This window comes from Podarcis bocagei (genome assembly GCF_964188305.1).
Source record: "Podarcis bocagei genome assembly, chromosome: 2".
NCBI lineage: Eukaryota > Metazoa > Chordata > Lepidosauria > Squamata > Lacertidae > Podarcis > Podarcis bocagei.
In genome coordinates, this window is record NC_138126.1 from 65,995,523 (window position 1) to 66,009,609 (window position 14,087).

At 41.4% G+C, this 14,087-nt stretch overlaps 1 protein-coding gene across 2 annotated transcripts in view; it reads right to left on the reverse strand.

The window, feature by feature from the left end:
- Positions 1–14,087, reverse strand: part of SGCD (sarcoglycan delta) — a 400,176-nt gene that overhangs the window by 58,110 nt on the left and 327,979 nt on the right. For both annotated transcript variants that reach the window (XM_081181154.1, XM_081181153.1), the window contains one exon: positions 8,574–8,693. In XM_081181154.1, coding sequence (XP_081037280.1) covers positions 8,574–8,693 — 120 coding nt within the window. The remainder of the gene's footprint in view (positions 1–8,573; positions 8,694–14,087) is intronic.

Consider the following 14,087-nt stretch of genomic DNA (forward strand, 5'->3'; position numbering starts at 1 on the left):
ATAATAATAATAATAATAAAAACACTGTATTTATTAGATGCTTGATCAGGCTGATAAGGATTTGTGGAGAGGCACTGTTTTTCCCCTCCCTTGTATAAGACTGAAATACAAAACCTGGGAGAAAATGTTTGTGGATGCAAAGCATTGAGACAGCAAGGATGATTTATACGAAGATAGAGATATTAGCCCATCACATTCATATTAAATCATGTTCTCTCCCAAACCAAGCTGAGAAGCACCAAGGGCAATGCAAATTATTTCTTCATCTCCCTCAGGAATGAGCATGCAGCTCTTGTGAACACAAGGTTGCAAATACAAACAGTTGCCAGGTCTTGAGAGGAGAGAACACTGCTGGTTCTCTTTTATGCAGACTTACTTAGGAGTAAGCTCCACTGAATTTAGTTCATCATTATCATAGGAATATTGTACAATATTACATTTACATTCTGTTTATTATTTGTTAAGATAAATTCTGCAAATATAATTGATTTCCACTAATAGGAAAGATAAGATTAATTGTGTGCACACACATTAAGAATTTCTGCTGTGTTTGATCTGTGTTTGAACATTCCCTGGAACTTGTGTCTTGGCAGCATAAAGTTTGACAAGTGGAGTGTTGCAGGATTCTGCCCAGGGCCCATCGTTGTTCAATGTATTTACAAATTACTTGGACGAAGGAACTCAGGGCTGCTTATCCAATCTGCAAGGGGACGCAGGTGGCGCTGTGGTGTAAACCACTGAGCTTTGGGCTTGCTGATTGGAAGGTCGGTGTTTGAATCCCCGTGATGAGGTGAGCTCCCATTGTTTGGTCCCAGCTCCTGCCAACCTAGCAGTTTGAAAGCACGTCAAAGTGCAAGTAGATAAATAGGTACTGCTCCGTCGGGAAGGTAAATGGCGTTTCTGTGCGCTGCTCTGGTTTTGCCAGAAGCGGCTTAGTCATGCTGGTCACATGACCCGGAAAAACTGTCTGTGGAATGGACAAACACCGGCTCCCTCGGCCTGTAAAGCGAGATGAGCGCCGCAACACCAGAGTCGTTTACGACTGGACTTAACTGTCAGGGGTCCTTTACCTTTACATCCAATCTGCAGATGACACCAAACTGGGAAGGGTAGCTAATGTTGCTGAAGACGGAATCGGGATTCAAGATGACCTTAACAGACTGGAGAACTGGGCCCAAACTAACAAAATGAATTTCTATAGGGACAATGGAATTCCACAAATGCTGGAAAGTGTGCAGAGGAGAGTGGCCAGGATGATCAAGGGTCTGGAAACCAAGTCTTATGAGGAACAGTTGAGGGAGTTGGGTATGTTTAACCTGGAAAATAGGAGACAAAGAGGCGATATGAAAGCCAACCTCTGGCATCTAAAGGGCTGTCACATGGAAGACGGAATAAGCTTTTCTCCTGCTCTGGACCCGAACCAATGACTTCAAGAAAAGAGATTCTGACTAAACATCAGATAGAACTTTCTGACAGTAAGAGCTGTTTGACCAGATGGTGGTGGACTCTTCTTCCTTGGAGGATTTTAAGCAGAGGTTGGATGGCCAGCTGACTTAGATGCTTTAGTTGAGATTCAGGCAAAGCAGGGGGTTGCACTAGATGACTCTCAGGGTCCCTTCCAACTCTATAATTCTATAATTTGTGGAGGGTGCAGGGTACATGGAGGGAAGGTTCAATTGCATAGTCCCCTATATATTATTTGAAGGTATTAGCAGCCTGCTTTTGCTTCTTAGTAGCAGGAAATCACAATCCAATAACCAAAGAAAATAGGATTAAGCACTTGGAGCTTTATCTAATATTATGCATTGCATATTATTATGCATTGTATTTATACATCTTTTTTATTGTATTGATATTATGTTATGTATTTATATTACATATGTTGTTTACATTACTACAGTGGTACCTCGGGTTACATACGCTTCAGGTTACAGACTCTGCTAACCCAGAAATTAAAGAAGAGTTTGGATTTGATATCCCGCCTTTCACTCCCTTTAAGGAGTCTCAAAGCGGCTAACAATCTCCTTTCCCTTCCTCCCCCACAACAAACACTCTGTGAGGTGAGTGAGGCTGAGAGACTTCAAAGAAGTGTGACTGGCCCAAGGTCACCCAGCAGCTGCATATGGAGGAGCGGAGACGCGAACCCGGTTCCCCAGATTACAAGACTACCGCTCTTAACCACTACACCACACTGGCTCTCAGGTTAAGAACTTTGCTTCAGGATGAGAACAGAAATCGTGCTCCAGTGGCGCGGCGGCAGCGGGAGACCCCATTAGCTAAAGTGGTGCTTCAAGTTAAGAACAGTTCCAGGTTAAGAACGGACCTCCGGAACAAATTAAGTACTTAACCCGAGGTACCACTGTATGCTGTATACTGCCCTGTTTCATTTTGACAAAGGGTGGCATATAAATTTCTTAAATATATACATTGCATTACATTCTCACGTTCTAAATAATACTCAGAATCTAAAGACATGTTATACAAGGAGCTTTCCTGGTCATTTTTGATGCAAACTTGCAAAGACAAGTGTATAATTCATTCTAAAAAGTTGCTTGCCCCTTTAGCAATGGTATCCTTTGCTCTAAATAAGACAAATTACACTGCAGTCATGTGCTTATATCTGAGCACGTGTATCTCTTTTCTCTCTTCTCTCTCCCTCCTAGCAATGGTCTCCCAAAAGATGCCATGACGTTTGGGAGCAGTGATTGTGGTATGTCAGCTGCAGTCATCTTAAAAGGCTAAATAAAGCATTTAACCACAGTTTAATTTCTGAAGAAGCTCATGCTAATTTAAATTACTTTACATTTAATTAAAATGCTTTTGTATAGTGATAATAATGTAACTGTGGTAATTAGTATCAAGTGGCATCTAGAGGGCATATTTAAAAACTAATCTGGAGAATAAATAGAGCTAATTAGTAGCTAGAATAATGCTTTATGATTATCCTTTGTTTATAACTGCTATAATGTTCAATGTGTTATTAAATGAAATTGGTAATTAATGTATATCAAAGCTATTTTTCAATGCTTTTATTAAAGCATCTCTTAGATACAACATTTTTTTTAGGCAAACCGCATTTGTTTCATTTCCATGGAAATAAAAAGGATAAACAGATGACGGCATAATCTACAAAACAATTTATTAATGTAAGCTGCAGCACCCAAATCTGCAGCAGCCATTCAAAAAACTGTGTTCTATTTTATAAGCAAGTTTAGAAATAATACACACATCTGCTCCGAAATTCTGAAGTAGATTCTGAACTGTTCATCAACCCTACATTGAAGCAAAATTCACTGTGTTTCACAAAATTCAGCTGTGGAGTAGCTGTTGGGTGACTGATGATAGTTGCAGGAAACATTGATGCCACACCAATGCTTTCTGCATGGAAACACATGGTGCATATAGTAAAATAAGTATACACATACTTTTCAATATCATGAATACCAGCAGTAAAGGATTTTTGCAACCCCCCCTCCCCCATTTTGGTTTGGACCAATGAAAGAATCCTGAGACAAGAGATTTATTGTTTGGGAAAACATGTTGAACACAGCGGCTGAACTTCCAAGTCTGTCTGGGAATCAATGGGAACTTGAAATAGAAAAAAAAATTCTCACCCTTACTTATACATTAGAATTCTGTTTCTCCTGCTACTTAAGGGTTGCCAAGAGAAAAGGAAAGTGATATATAACACCTGGACTTTCAGACACTTAATAGTGGTGCTAGAGAAAGTTAAGTGAGAGACTATGGTGAACTGCAACACAGAGCTCTGGTCTCCTGTTTTGTTTTGTTTTTTTGTATGACCATGACCTGCATTTGGTTCCCAGTACAGAGAAACATAATACGGGTGCATATGGTCATTCAAGGTGTGGAGAAAGTGGGTAGAGATTAGTTTTTCTTCCTCTCTCTTAACACTAGAACTTGGGGCCATCTGTTAAAGCTGAAAATTGGAAGATTCAGGATAGAGAAAAGGAAGTAGCGTGAGCTACCGCAAGGTATAGTGATGGTTGCCAACTTGGGTGGGCTGTATGAGGGAATCAGACAAGTCAGAGAGGAGAAGGTTATGGATGGCTGGTAGCAATGATGGCTATGTACTACCTCCAATATCAGAGGAGCTATGCCTCTGAATACTAGTGAATGGGAAATACAAGTGGGAAGGGTGCTGCTGCACTCATGTCCTGTTTGTGGGCTTCCCATAGGCATCTGCTTTGCACCACGAGACTAGAATGGCCTTTGGTCTGATCCAGCAGTTCTTACGTGTTTGATGTTGTATTACTATTTTTTATTGGGAGCTGCCCAGAGTGGCTGGAGCAACCCAGTCAGATGGGCAGCATATTATTATTAACAACAACAACAACAACATATTCAGTTTTATCAAGCAAACAATTTTGTTTGAAACCACGTCTCTCCACTTTCTACCCTGACTGGCACAAGTAGCTGGGCAGTAGCTTTGCCACTCTGTCCAGCCCCACCACTGCCAGATGGGAGTTAGGATTACTCCCTAAATGTATTTTTAAAAATATATGTGCTGGATTTATTTTTATTTCTTAAAAAAACCCAACTGCCTTGGTTTATTAGTTTTTGTTTAAAAATGCACACACAACTGCTTGGACTAGAAAAAGTTGGCAAGCATTTTCAGATCCTGGCGGCTGCAATCCAACCCACGTATGGGTGCATTTGAACACATATGGGTGAAAAGACACATAAAGCATCATTAAAATGTATGGGTATCTTCCCATTAAAGGGACGCGGGTGGCGCTGTGGGTTAAACCACTGAGCCTAGGGCTTGCCTATCGGAAGGTCGGCGGTTCGAATACCCGCGACGGGGTGAGCTCCCGTTGCTCGGTCCCTGCTCCTGCCAACCTAGCAGTTCGAAAGCACATCAAAGTGCAAGTAGATAAATAGGTACCGCTCCCGTGGGAAGGTAAACGGCGTTTCCGTGCGCTGCTCTGGTTCTCCAGAAGCGGCTTAGTCATGCTGGTCACATGACCCGGAAGCTCCCTTGGCCAGTAAAGCGAGATGAGCGCTGCAACCCCAGAGTCGTCCGCGACTGGACCTAACAGTCAGGGGTCCCTTTACCTTTTACCTTCCCATTAACATTACTGAAATGTGGATTATACCCTAAATGCTTCTCTTAACTACATTCTTCTGTGAAAACACAGAATTTGTTTGTTGTTTTGCTCAGCACAGATGGTAGCTTGAAATGCAAAATATTCCTTACTTCGTTCTGTTTTTAAAGTTCTAATTTTTAGATCTTCTAAACAGTGTGTTGTTTTTCCCTCCTCCCCAACGTCTTGCTGCTAGTCCTGGAAAAGTCTTTAAGAATTCAAAGGAAAAAGAGGCAGCCTTATTACTTTTGTCACTTTAAGGCTCCAGCACTGCTTCAGAGAACAAACTTTCAGATCAGGCTTTGAACAGAGTACAAAGGAAAGGAAGTAATTATCATTAACAAGATTAAAAGCGGACCACGTGTCCAATAACTGCTGCTCTAACCTCTCCAAGAGGACTTTCATGCCAGATTGCAGTCTTATACTTCTCTTGGTATAACAAGGGCGGGTAAGGCCAGAAAAGAACAAGTCAATATTGCTTACATAGCAAAGAGAAGTGTCAGAAGACAGACATCAGCAGTGCCAGGACTTTGCCAAAAGCAATTAGTAGAGTCCACCACCCACAATAACTAGCTGGATTGCCAACACACCCAAGAAGACTCAAGATAAGAAAGATGGGTAACAGGTTATATTTTATTAAATATAGCTATTATAGAATCTGAGGATTAGAATAAGTCAACAAAATTAACCGATGCCAATGAGATCTGGGCAGAATAGATGGGAGGATTTCAAGTCTCCCATCTCCTGAGCCAGCTGCCAGCCGCACACATTGGGATCACATAGCAAGGCCCTCACTGCGTGCTTCTTGGGTATAGGAACCTGACACGCGTGCCGTGGTCCCATTGGCCAGTGTTCACCCTGATGTGTCCGACAACCCCAAACACTCTGGTGCAGATATTTTCCAAAATCCACTCACCCACCCCGGAACAAATGCCAATTAGCCAAATTCTAACAAAGCGCCACTCCAGTTATGTGGACAACACCTAACAGCGTGATGTAGGTGAAAAAGCTGGTACACGGGCCAATTAGTGTCAAATGCCCCCCCCCAATTCCTACTCAGTTCCTTCGATGAAGGCAACTAGCAGAGCTCCCAGTGCAAAAGGGGTGGGACAGTGGGTGTCTCAGGAAGAGGGGTGGAGATAGCTTAAATAGCCCCACGTTACCCCTGCAGGGGAGTCCATCTCTCTTCTTCTTGCAGGGGAAGGGAATGTTGCACATGCATCCCACTCCCACCCCCATATGGGGAAAGAATGAAATTATGCTCCAAACAAGACAAAATCCATGAATTATGGCACATCCTCATGTTAAGAGATACAATCAGCTGGGTGTGGAAGAGAAACCAGACAGTCTATAAAAGTTTCCTCTCAAGGTTATTAAAAACTCTCTACATAAAGTATAACTCTGATAACTTTGTCTTTCTCCTGCTCCTTTGATATCTCTGCCTAGGATAGATAAAATATTGAGAGACGTTCTGCTGCAAACATAAATAAAATGGCACTAGAACTGTGGAAATGCCCCCTTCTTTTTATGTTTCAGAGACCAAAGGGAGGCATAAAATAACACTGTTGTGTTTTGAAAACATCGCTGTCTCCGCCAGAACAATTTAACTAAACAACAGACAAATATATGTGATCTGCATAGACTGCAAGGAACCTGCAACTTGTGGATTACTGTAATCCCGAAGCTGCAAAATACACATTTGTCTAAAGGAACTTGAAATATACACCACCATCACCAAACACTCAGGAAAAGGTACTGAAAATAACCATCCACTCCTTTACAACTAATTTTATGCTATGAGTGAGAATCAACTGATGGAATGTTAAACAAGAACAGATCACACCAACGTATTTGCACCAGCAGCTCAGGATTTAAAGCAGCGAGGGAAAAGGTTTAGAAGACATGAAGCTTGCTAGTTTACTGCTCTTCCACACACTCTCCCCAAGGGTGCATTTTATGAGAGTCATTTACCCACTTTGAACAGGCTTAAAACTCAGCATATACAAATGCCATCAATTTAAAAGCAAGAGAGACGACTGTAGCTTCAGGTTTACAAAGGGACATAAGAAGAGCCTGCTGGATCAGGCCAATGGCCCATCCTGTTCCCACAGTGGCCAAACACAGTTGCCTGTGGGAAACCAGCAAGCAAGATTCGAACACAAGAGCACTTTCCCCTCCCGTGGTTTCTAGCAACTGGTATTCAGAAGCATGGCGGCCTCCAACTGTGAAGGCAGAACACAGCCTTTATGGTTAGTAGCCATTGCCAGCTCTCTCCTCCATGAATGGAGTGCAAAACGTTTTAGTGGGAAATATACATTTAAATGGTTTAAAAACCTCAGCTATGCCTTTACATATTGATTTAAAACAGTGTTCCCCAACCTTGGGCCTCCAGCTGTTTTTGGACTACAATTCCCATCATCCTTGACCACTGGTCTTGCTAGCGAGGGATGATGGGAGTTGTAGTCCAAAAACAGCTGGAGGCCAAGGTTGGGGAACGCTGATTTAAAAAAAAATGCACAAACTAATCTCATTTCGCAAATGCCAGCAAAGAACATTGGCAAATGGACTTAATGTAGGAAAGATAATCTTTCCATGTAAGCTAGGCATGATTTTCCATTTTGACTCATCACCAAAAGGGCTTATTTCAATATGAGAGCTCTCTGGTAACATGACAAGCCCAAAGTCATAGAATCATAGAGTTGGAAGGGACCCTGAGGACCATCTAGTGAAACCTCCTGCAATGCACGAATATGCAGCTGTCCCACACAGAGACACAGGATCAAACCTGCAACCCTGGCATCATCATCAGCACCACAATCTAATCAACTGAGCTATCCAGGCTTCCCAAGTCATATGGGAAGAGACCATGGCTACACTGCCCTTTCTGGGAACTAGAGAACTTCTGATAGGAGAATGATCAACTGTCAGCTCTTGCACTGCGACCTCAGACTTCTGTTGTTGCAGATAAGCAAGGGAAGCAGCAACACTGCAGTACCCCCTGCTGCCACAATAAAGGTAATGTTGGAAGGCAAGCTAATTTTTAGGGCAGCTGCACAATTCTTGAGGGGAAAGTAATGCAGTGAAAACAGAGAATGCTAGTGCCCTTTTTTTGGGTGCAAACAGTTTAAAAGTGTATTTAACCATTTAATCCATATGTATTTTTTAGGTCTTCATATTCCAAAGTCCTCTGCTGCCATATCTAATAATGCAACAAATAACGATGCTGAAATGTGGTGTTGCCTCTCCAGTCCTCTGGGAATTTGATCCGGTTTTGAAGGGCATAAGCTAATAACACTGAAAAATCCCATGAACAATGAAAAGCACTTGACCAGTTCTCCCTGAAGCTAACAGCAGGTTTTCCACAAGTACCATGAATGAGATCAAACATTGACAAGATTTTCAAAAGAACAAATATATATATATATATATATATATATAGTGATGAAATATTTGTTAAATATTGTTTACCTAAAACTTTAAGTCTCTCTGCTCCAACCACCACTTCATTGTCATCTGCAGAAAACAACAATTTCCCCGAGGTGGTTAGCACTTGAAATTTTTGGCTGTATGCTTCCACTGCTTTGGGCCCTAAAGAGAAGAAAGAAAGCTTAGTGATCTCTTTGATCTGATATTATGCTGAAAATGATACATTAACATATCCTGGATTATGAATCTGACAATTAAATAGAAAAGCATGAAGGTGGTTATGCTAATGGTTGTGCATGTATCATGTTGCCAGAGAGACTAATAAGCGTTTCTTCTCTCTTCAGCATTTACTTTAAAATATATAAAACATTTAAGCAAATATAAGACCTACTCATTGAAAAAAAAGCATTATTTTCTTGCGACTTAATGAATTCTGATTTATAGGAACTCTGTCACATAACTCATATTGAACTGGCCATTCTGATAAAGAAAGATATTCTAGACTAAAGGTTCAAAATTTTCCACCATCAGAACTAATTATGCCATTGAATTGTATTACATAAACGAAGCACAGCATATTTACATATATATTAGAATTTATGACTTTTTTGTTTGCTTTTTTGTGATGTATTGGATAGGAAAGATGGGAAAGAATTTTCCACTGAAAGGGTTAGCTGAACAAGGATGGCATGATGTGGTAAGAAATTTGTAGCAATGGTACAGGGTATGATTCCTATTAACAATATCTGGTTGGAATATCTGGTAGGATGGCAAACAGCAGGTGAAGCCAGGGGTAGAGTTAAGAAGAGTTAACTTTCTCCCATTTTTTCTACTACATTACTCCCACTTCTGCAGTCTGACATGCATGCAGAAATTAAGCAGGTCAAGGCATGGCATGGAAAGAATGTCCAGTCTGAGCTTCTTCATGTGCACCTAAGAGGCAAATCCTGCTGCAATCCACAGGTTTTACCCCTGATAGCATAGGAATGCAGCATTCAACAGCTTAATTTTTGTATTATCAGGCTGCTGCTAAACTCACAGGAGCAGTTTCTAGTCTCAAGGGACAAGATACTTAAATAAAATGGTACTAGATTTAGTAAATTGATTAATGATTATCTGTGTGATGGACACAAAGAGAATGTGGGCTCTGGCTTGTAGGCTGGGCAGTACAAAGAGAAATTTCCTCTGAAAGACCATCTGAGCTGGAGGTGGGAGGTGGGGGGTGGGGATGACTAATAAATATGTAAGTTGGAGGCGGGACAGGAGAGAGAATGTTTTGGAATCTTCTACATAAGATTCTGGGCAGAGAATTATGAGGTTCGATCACAGAAGAGCTGCTGCCATGGCCTGCATATAATGAAGAAAGAAGGAAAGGATTTTTTGGCCTGTTAGGAGCTCTGCAACAGAAATCTTATTAGCCTTCCATACAAACACTTATTTTCCATACATACATTTAAACAGGAACCCAATCTCTAAACAGTTCTAATATATCCTTCCATGAATCTCTCATATATATATATATATATATATATATATATATATATATATATATATATATATATTCGTAGATTTTCACGGGTACAGGAATGCAGGTTTTGGTGTCTTCGGGTGTCTTCCCGTGTAAGAGTTGGGGTGTCTAGGCGACGTTTCGACGAGGTCTCACTCGTCATCTTCAGGCTGGTGCTTTCGGCTTCTTGTTACTGGAACAGAGCAGGATCTCAGTGTTTGAGTTCCTATAAATACTGTTGAGGGGGTGTGGTGTATAGCCTCCAACGTTCTGGGTAGAGAGGAAGTTCCCAGGTTAGTGTGCCTTTTCTTCTTTTGTTCATTAATTACTTGAGGGATATCTTGAGTGATTTCTTGAGTGATATTCTGAGTACCACTTAGGAGGGTCATTAGGTGTGGATTAGTTGCTAAAGCTTTCGTGTCTTGACCTCTTGAGCTTGTGAAGAGTTTTTCTGAGAAGATGGCTGTACTGCATTTAGTTGTGCTCTGGCCTATACACGAAGCCAAGCCAGAGCACAACTAAATGCAGTACAGCCATCTTCTCAGAAAAACTCTTCACAAGCTCAAGAGGTCAAGACACGAAAGCTTTAGCAACTAATCCACACCTAATGACCCTCCTAAGTGGTACTCAGAATATCACTCAAGAAATCACTCAAGATATCCCTCAAGTAATTAATGAACAAAAGAAGAAAAGGCACACTAACCTGGGAACTTCCTCTCTACCCAGAACGTTGGAGGCTATACACCACACCCCCTCAACAGTATTTATAGGAACTCAAACACTGAGATCCTGCTCTGTTCCAGTAACAAGAAGCCGAAAGCACCAGCCTGAAGATGACGAGTGAGACCTCGTCGAAACGTCGCCTAGACACCCCAACTCTTACACGGGAAGACACCCGAAGACACCAAAACCTGCATATATATATATATTATACACACACGCACACACGCACGCACACAAACACACACTGGTGTATAGCAGACTCTCATAAGCAGAAAAAGACAGGATGAAGAGGGTACTCTCTGCCAAAGATGCCTGCCCAGTTCAAAGAGTAATTTAGTAAATCAATACAGCTTGTTCAAGCAAAACAGATAGATGCTAAAGCCAAACTACAAAAAATCTACAAACCAATATAAGGGAGAGAAACATTATTTCCTGACCTGGAATATATAAATCAATTATTAGACAATGAGCCCAAACCCAACGTTTGCTCTTGAGTTCAGAACTTGTGGTTTGTCTGGAGGAGACAAACCATGAACTTGGGTTCAGATGACATACTAGGTCAAACCACGCTCTCAGCAACAGGAGGCCAAGGGAAGAAGTTCAGAGGCTGCAATCTCTGCAGCTTAACGTTACATGTGAACAAGTTTACTGACTGGAGAGTTCTAGATCGTGTGATGTTCTGGCAATAGTATGCTTATATACCAGGCTTCCTCAACCTCAGCCCTCCAGATGTTTTTGGCCTACAACTCCCATGATCCCTAGCTAGCAGGACCAGTTGTCAGGCATGATGGGAATTGTAGTCTCAAAACATCTGGAGGGCCGAGGTTGAGGAAGCCTGATATATACACACATACACCCACAAAGATTGGACAGCATTTTGTTAAAACCTTCAAGACCAACAGTAAAAATGCTATTAATAGACATGAAGTATAAAACCAGCTAGGGGTGTTTCAATTGTTAGGACACTGTGTAGTCGCTGTGATGCAAAATCTGTTCTAATACTCTCCATATGAAAGGCATGATGCTTGAAATGACCCTGTGAAAATGAATGTGTGTGAAAGGATCAGTGGAAGGACTGATACAACCCCATTTTTCTTGATATGTACCTCTTAGTTTTCCAAATTTTCTTTGGGATATTCCGTCAGTGGCTTCTCCACTTCACATTTTAACAAATGTTAGCAACCCTCATGGCAATATTTGTGCAAATGTGTAGCTAAGCAGCACAAACAGATGTCTCTTCCATGGCTTGGCCAGAAGCATCATCTTTGAAAACAACCACTTCAAAACAATCCACACAGATGCACATCTCACTGAGATAACAATTTCTGTAATTATCTGCAATAGCAGCAAAGTTGCACTGGGTCACTTGCAAAGTGCTAAAGAGCACAATCTGGGTGCAAAGCTCTCATAATCTAAAGCAAAGGTTAAGGGCAGGAAACAATTAAGCAATTCACAAGATATGTGGTACAGTATTATTATCAGCATTTATTTCTTGAAGCAAATGTCATAGGATTATGGCCTGTTTCTGACCAGCATCATTTCTCACAGGCAGCAAGCAATGACAGCCAAAGGCCATTTTGGTTTTGGTTAAATGTAGCCTTTTAATTTGCATATTAAAAGGATTGCCCATACAGTAGATGATATGCAGAGCATCCTCAGGGTTCAATAACCATTCCCATCACCCCCAATATCTAGCTGCTGGTCCCATATAAGCAGCTGCTCATAAGCCAATGGCACACACCCCAAATTCTAAATTGTCCCTTTCTACATAGTGGCAAATGTTTTAATTAGGTACCCTTTGAGATAGGCTAGCAGCCAATGTACACATTGTTCTAGAGATGTTGTCAGTCTGCCACACACTGGCCTCCAAAAGAAACTGGGTTCTTTCTAATACTGAGCAGTTTTCATTCGTCCAGTTTCCTGAAAGAACTCAATCAGAGAAATTGAGTGCTGTTAAAAATGGTAAGGTAAAGGTAAAGGACCCCTGGACGGTTAAGTCCAGTCAAAGGCGACTGTTGGGTGCGGCACTCATCTCGCTTTCAGGCTGAGGGAGCTGGCGTTTATCCACAGACAGCTTTACAGGCCAGCATGACTAAACTGCTTCTGGCGCAACGGAACACCGTGATGGAAGCCAGAGCGCATGGAAATGCTATTTACCTTCCCACCGCAGCGGTACCTGTTTATCTACTTGCACTGGCATGCTTTCGAACTGCTAGGTTGGCAGGAGCTGGGAAAGAGCAACAGGAGCTCACCCCTTCGCAGGATTCAAACCGCCAACCTTCTGATCGGCAAGCCCAAGAGACTCAGTGGTTTAGACCACAGCGCCACCCTGACCTAGTGTTTCTCTTTATGTCACCTAAAATGGGAACTGTTACATTCTTATTTACTTACTTACTTACTTACTTACTTACTTACTTACTTACTTACTTACTATAAAACAGGCCCAGCTGTTTACTGATGAACAGGCTAACACACAACAAAATAGGGAAACAAAAGGAAACACAAGATTAAGCTCCAACCCAGGCAGAAGGACTGGCTGACATATACAACAGCCAGACCAGACACACCTGCTCAAGATTCTAGAATAATGTGCATGGAAATCATTCCATGCGCATAATATCCAACCCTCTTCCAAAGATCACTCTCCTGGCTTTCAAGCTTGGGAAAATTTAGTTTCCGTTTTAAAGAACTCAAATATATTTTGCTTCCACCTATATTCTACATAGAGGTTTATCTATGAAATTGAAACATCTATAGTAGAATTTTGTTCTCTTATGCATCTCAAAGCTACTGGGCCTTTTCAGATTTTTCAAACATTTATTGGCACCCCCCCAAAAAAAAATATCTCCTGCACTGCACCTTCATCTCCAACCCCCTGATCTGGACATTTTACCACTATGATTCTGAGAGTGGAACAAGAAGTAAAAGATTCACTGTTTTACTAAAAAAATTAAAAATAACCGCAGTTCTAGTTTCCCATCCTCTGCTAGTAACACACTGCTATGGAAATGTATGACATGAAGAAAGAGAGAGAAAGAAATGTGTGGTTATTTATAACTGCATAAGTTTTCAGTAAATGCAAGTGGCTAAAATACTTGCATTATCTTCGCTCTCTCTATATCTCAGACTTATTTACTTTTATAACAAGGAATGTGATTTGCATCTCCCAAATAATCATGTTACACCTGTCATTCTTGTTTCAGTATGACAGGGCAACAAAGTCTTAGACTAATTAGATTCAAAGGCAAGAGTTGCATCTCTTGGTACCATTTTCCCAGTCCAGTAGTTTCAAGCCTGGCAAGCGGCACAATTATTCCACATAACAC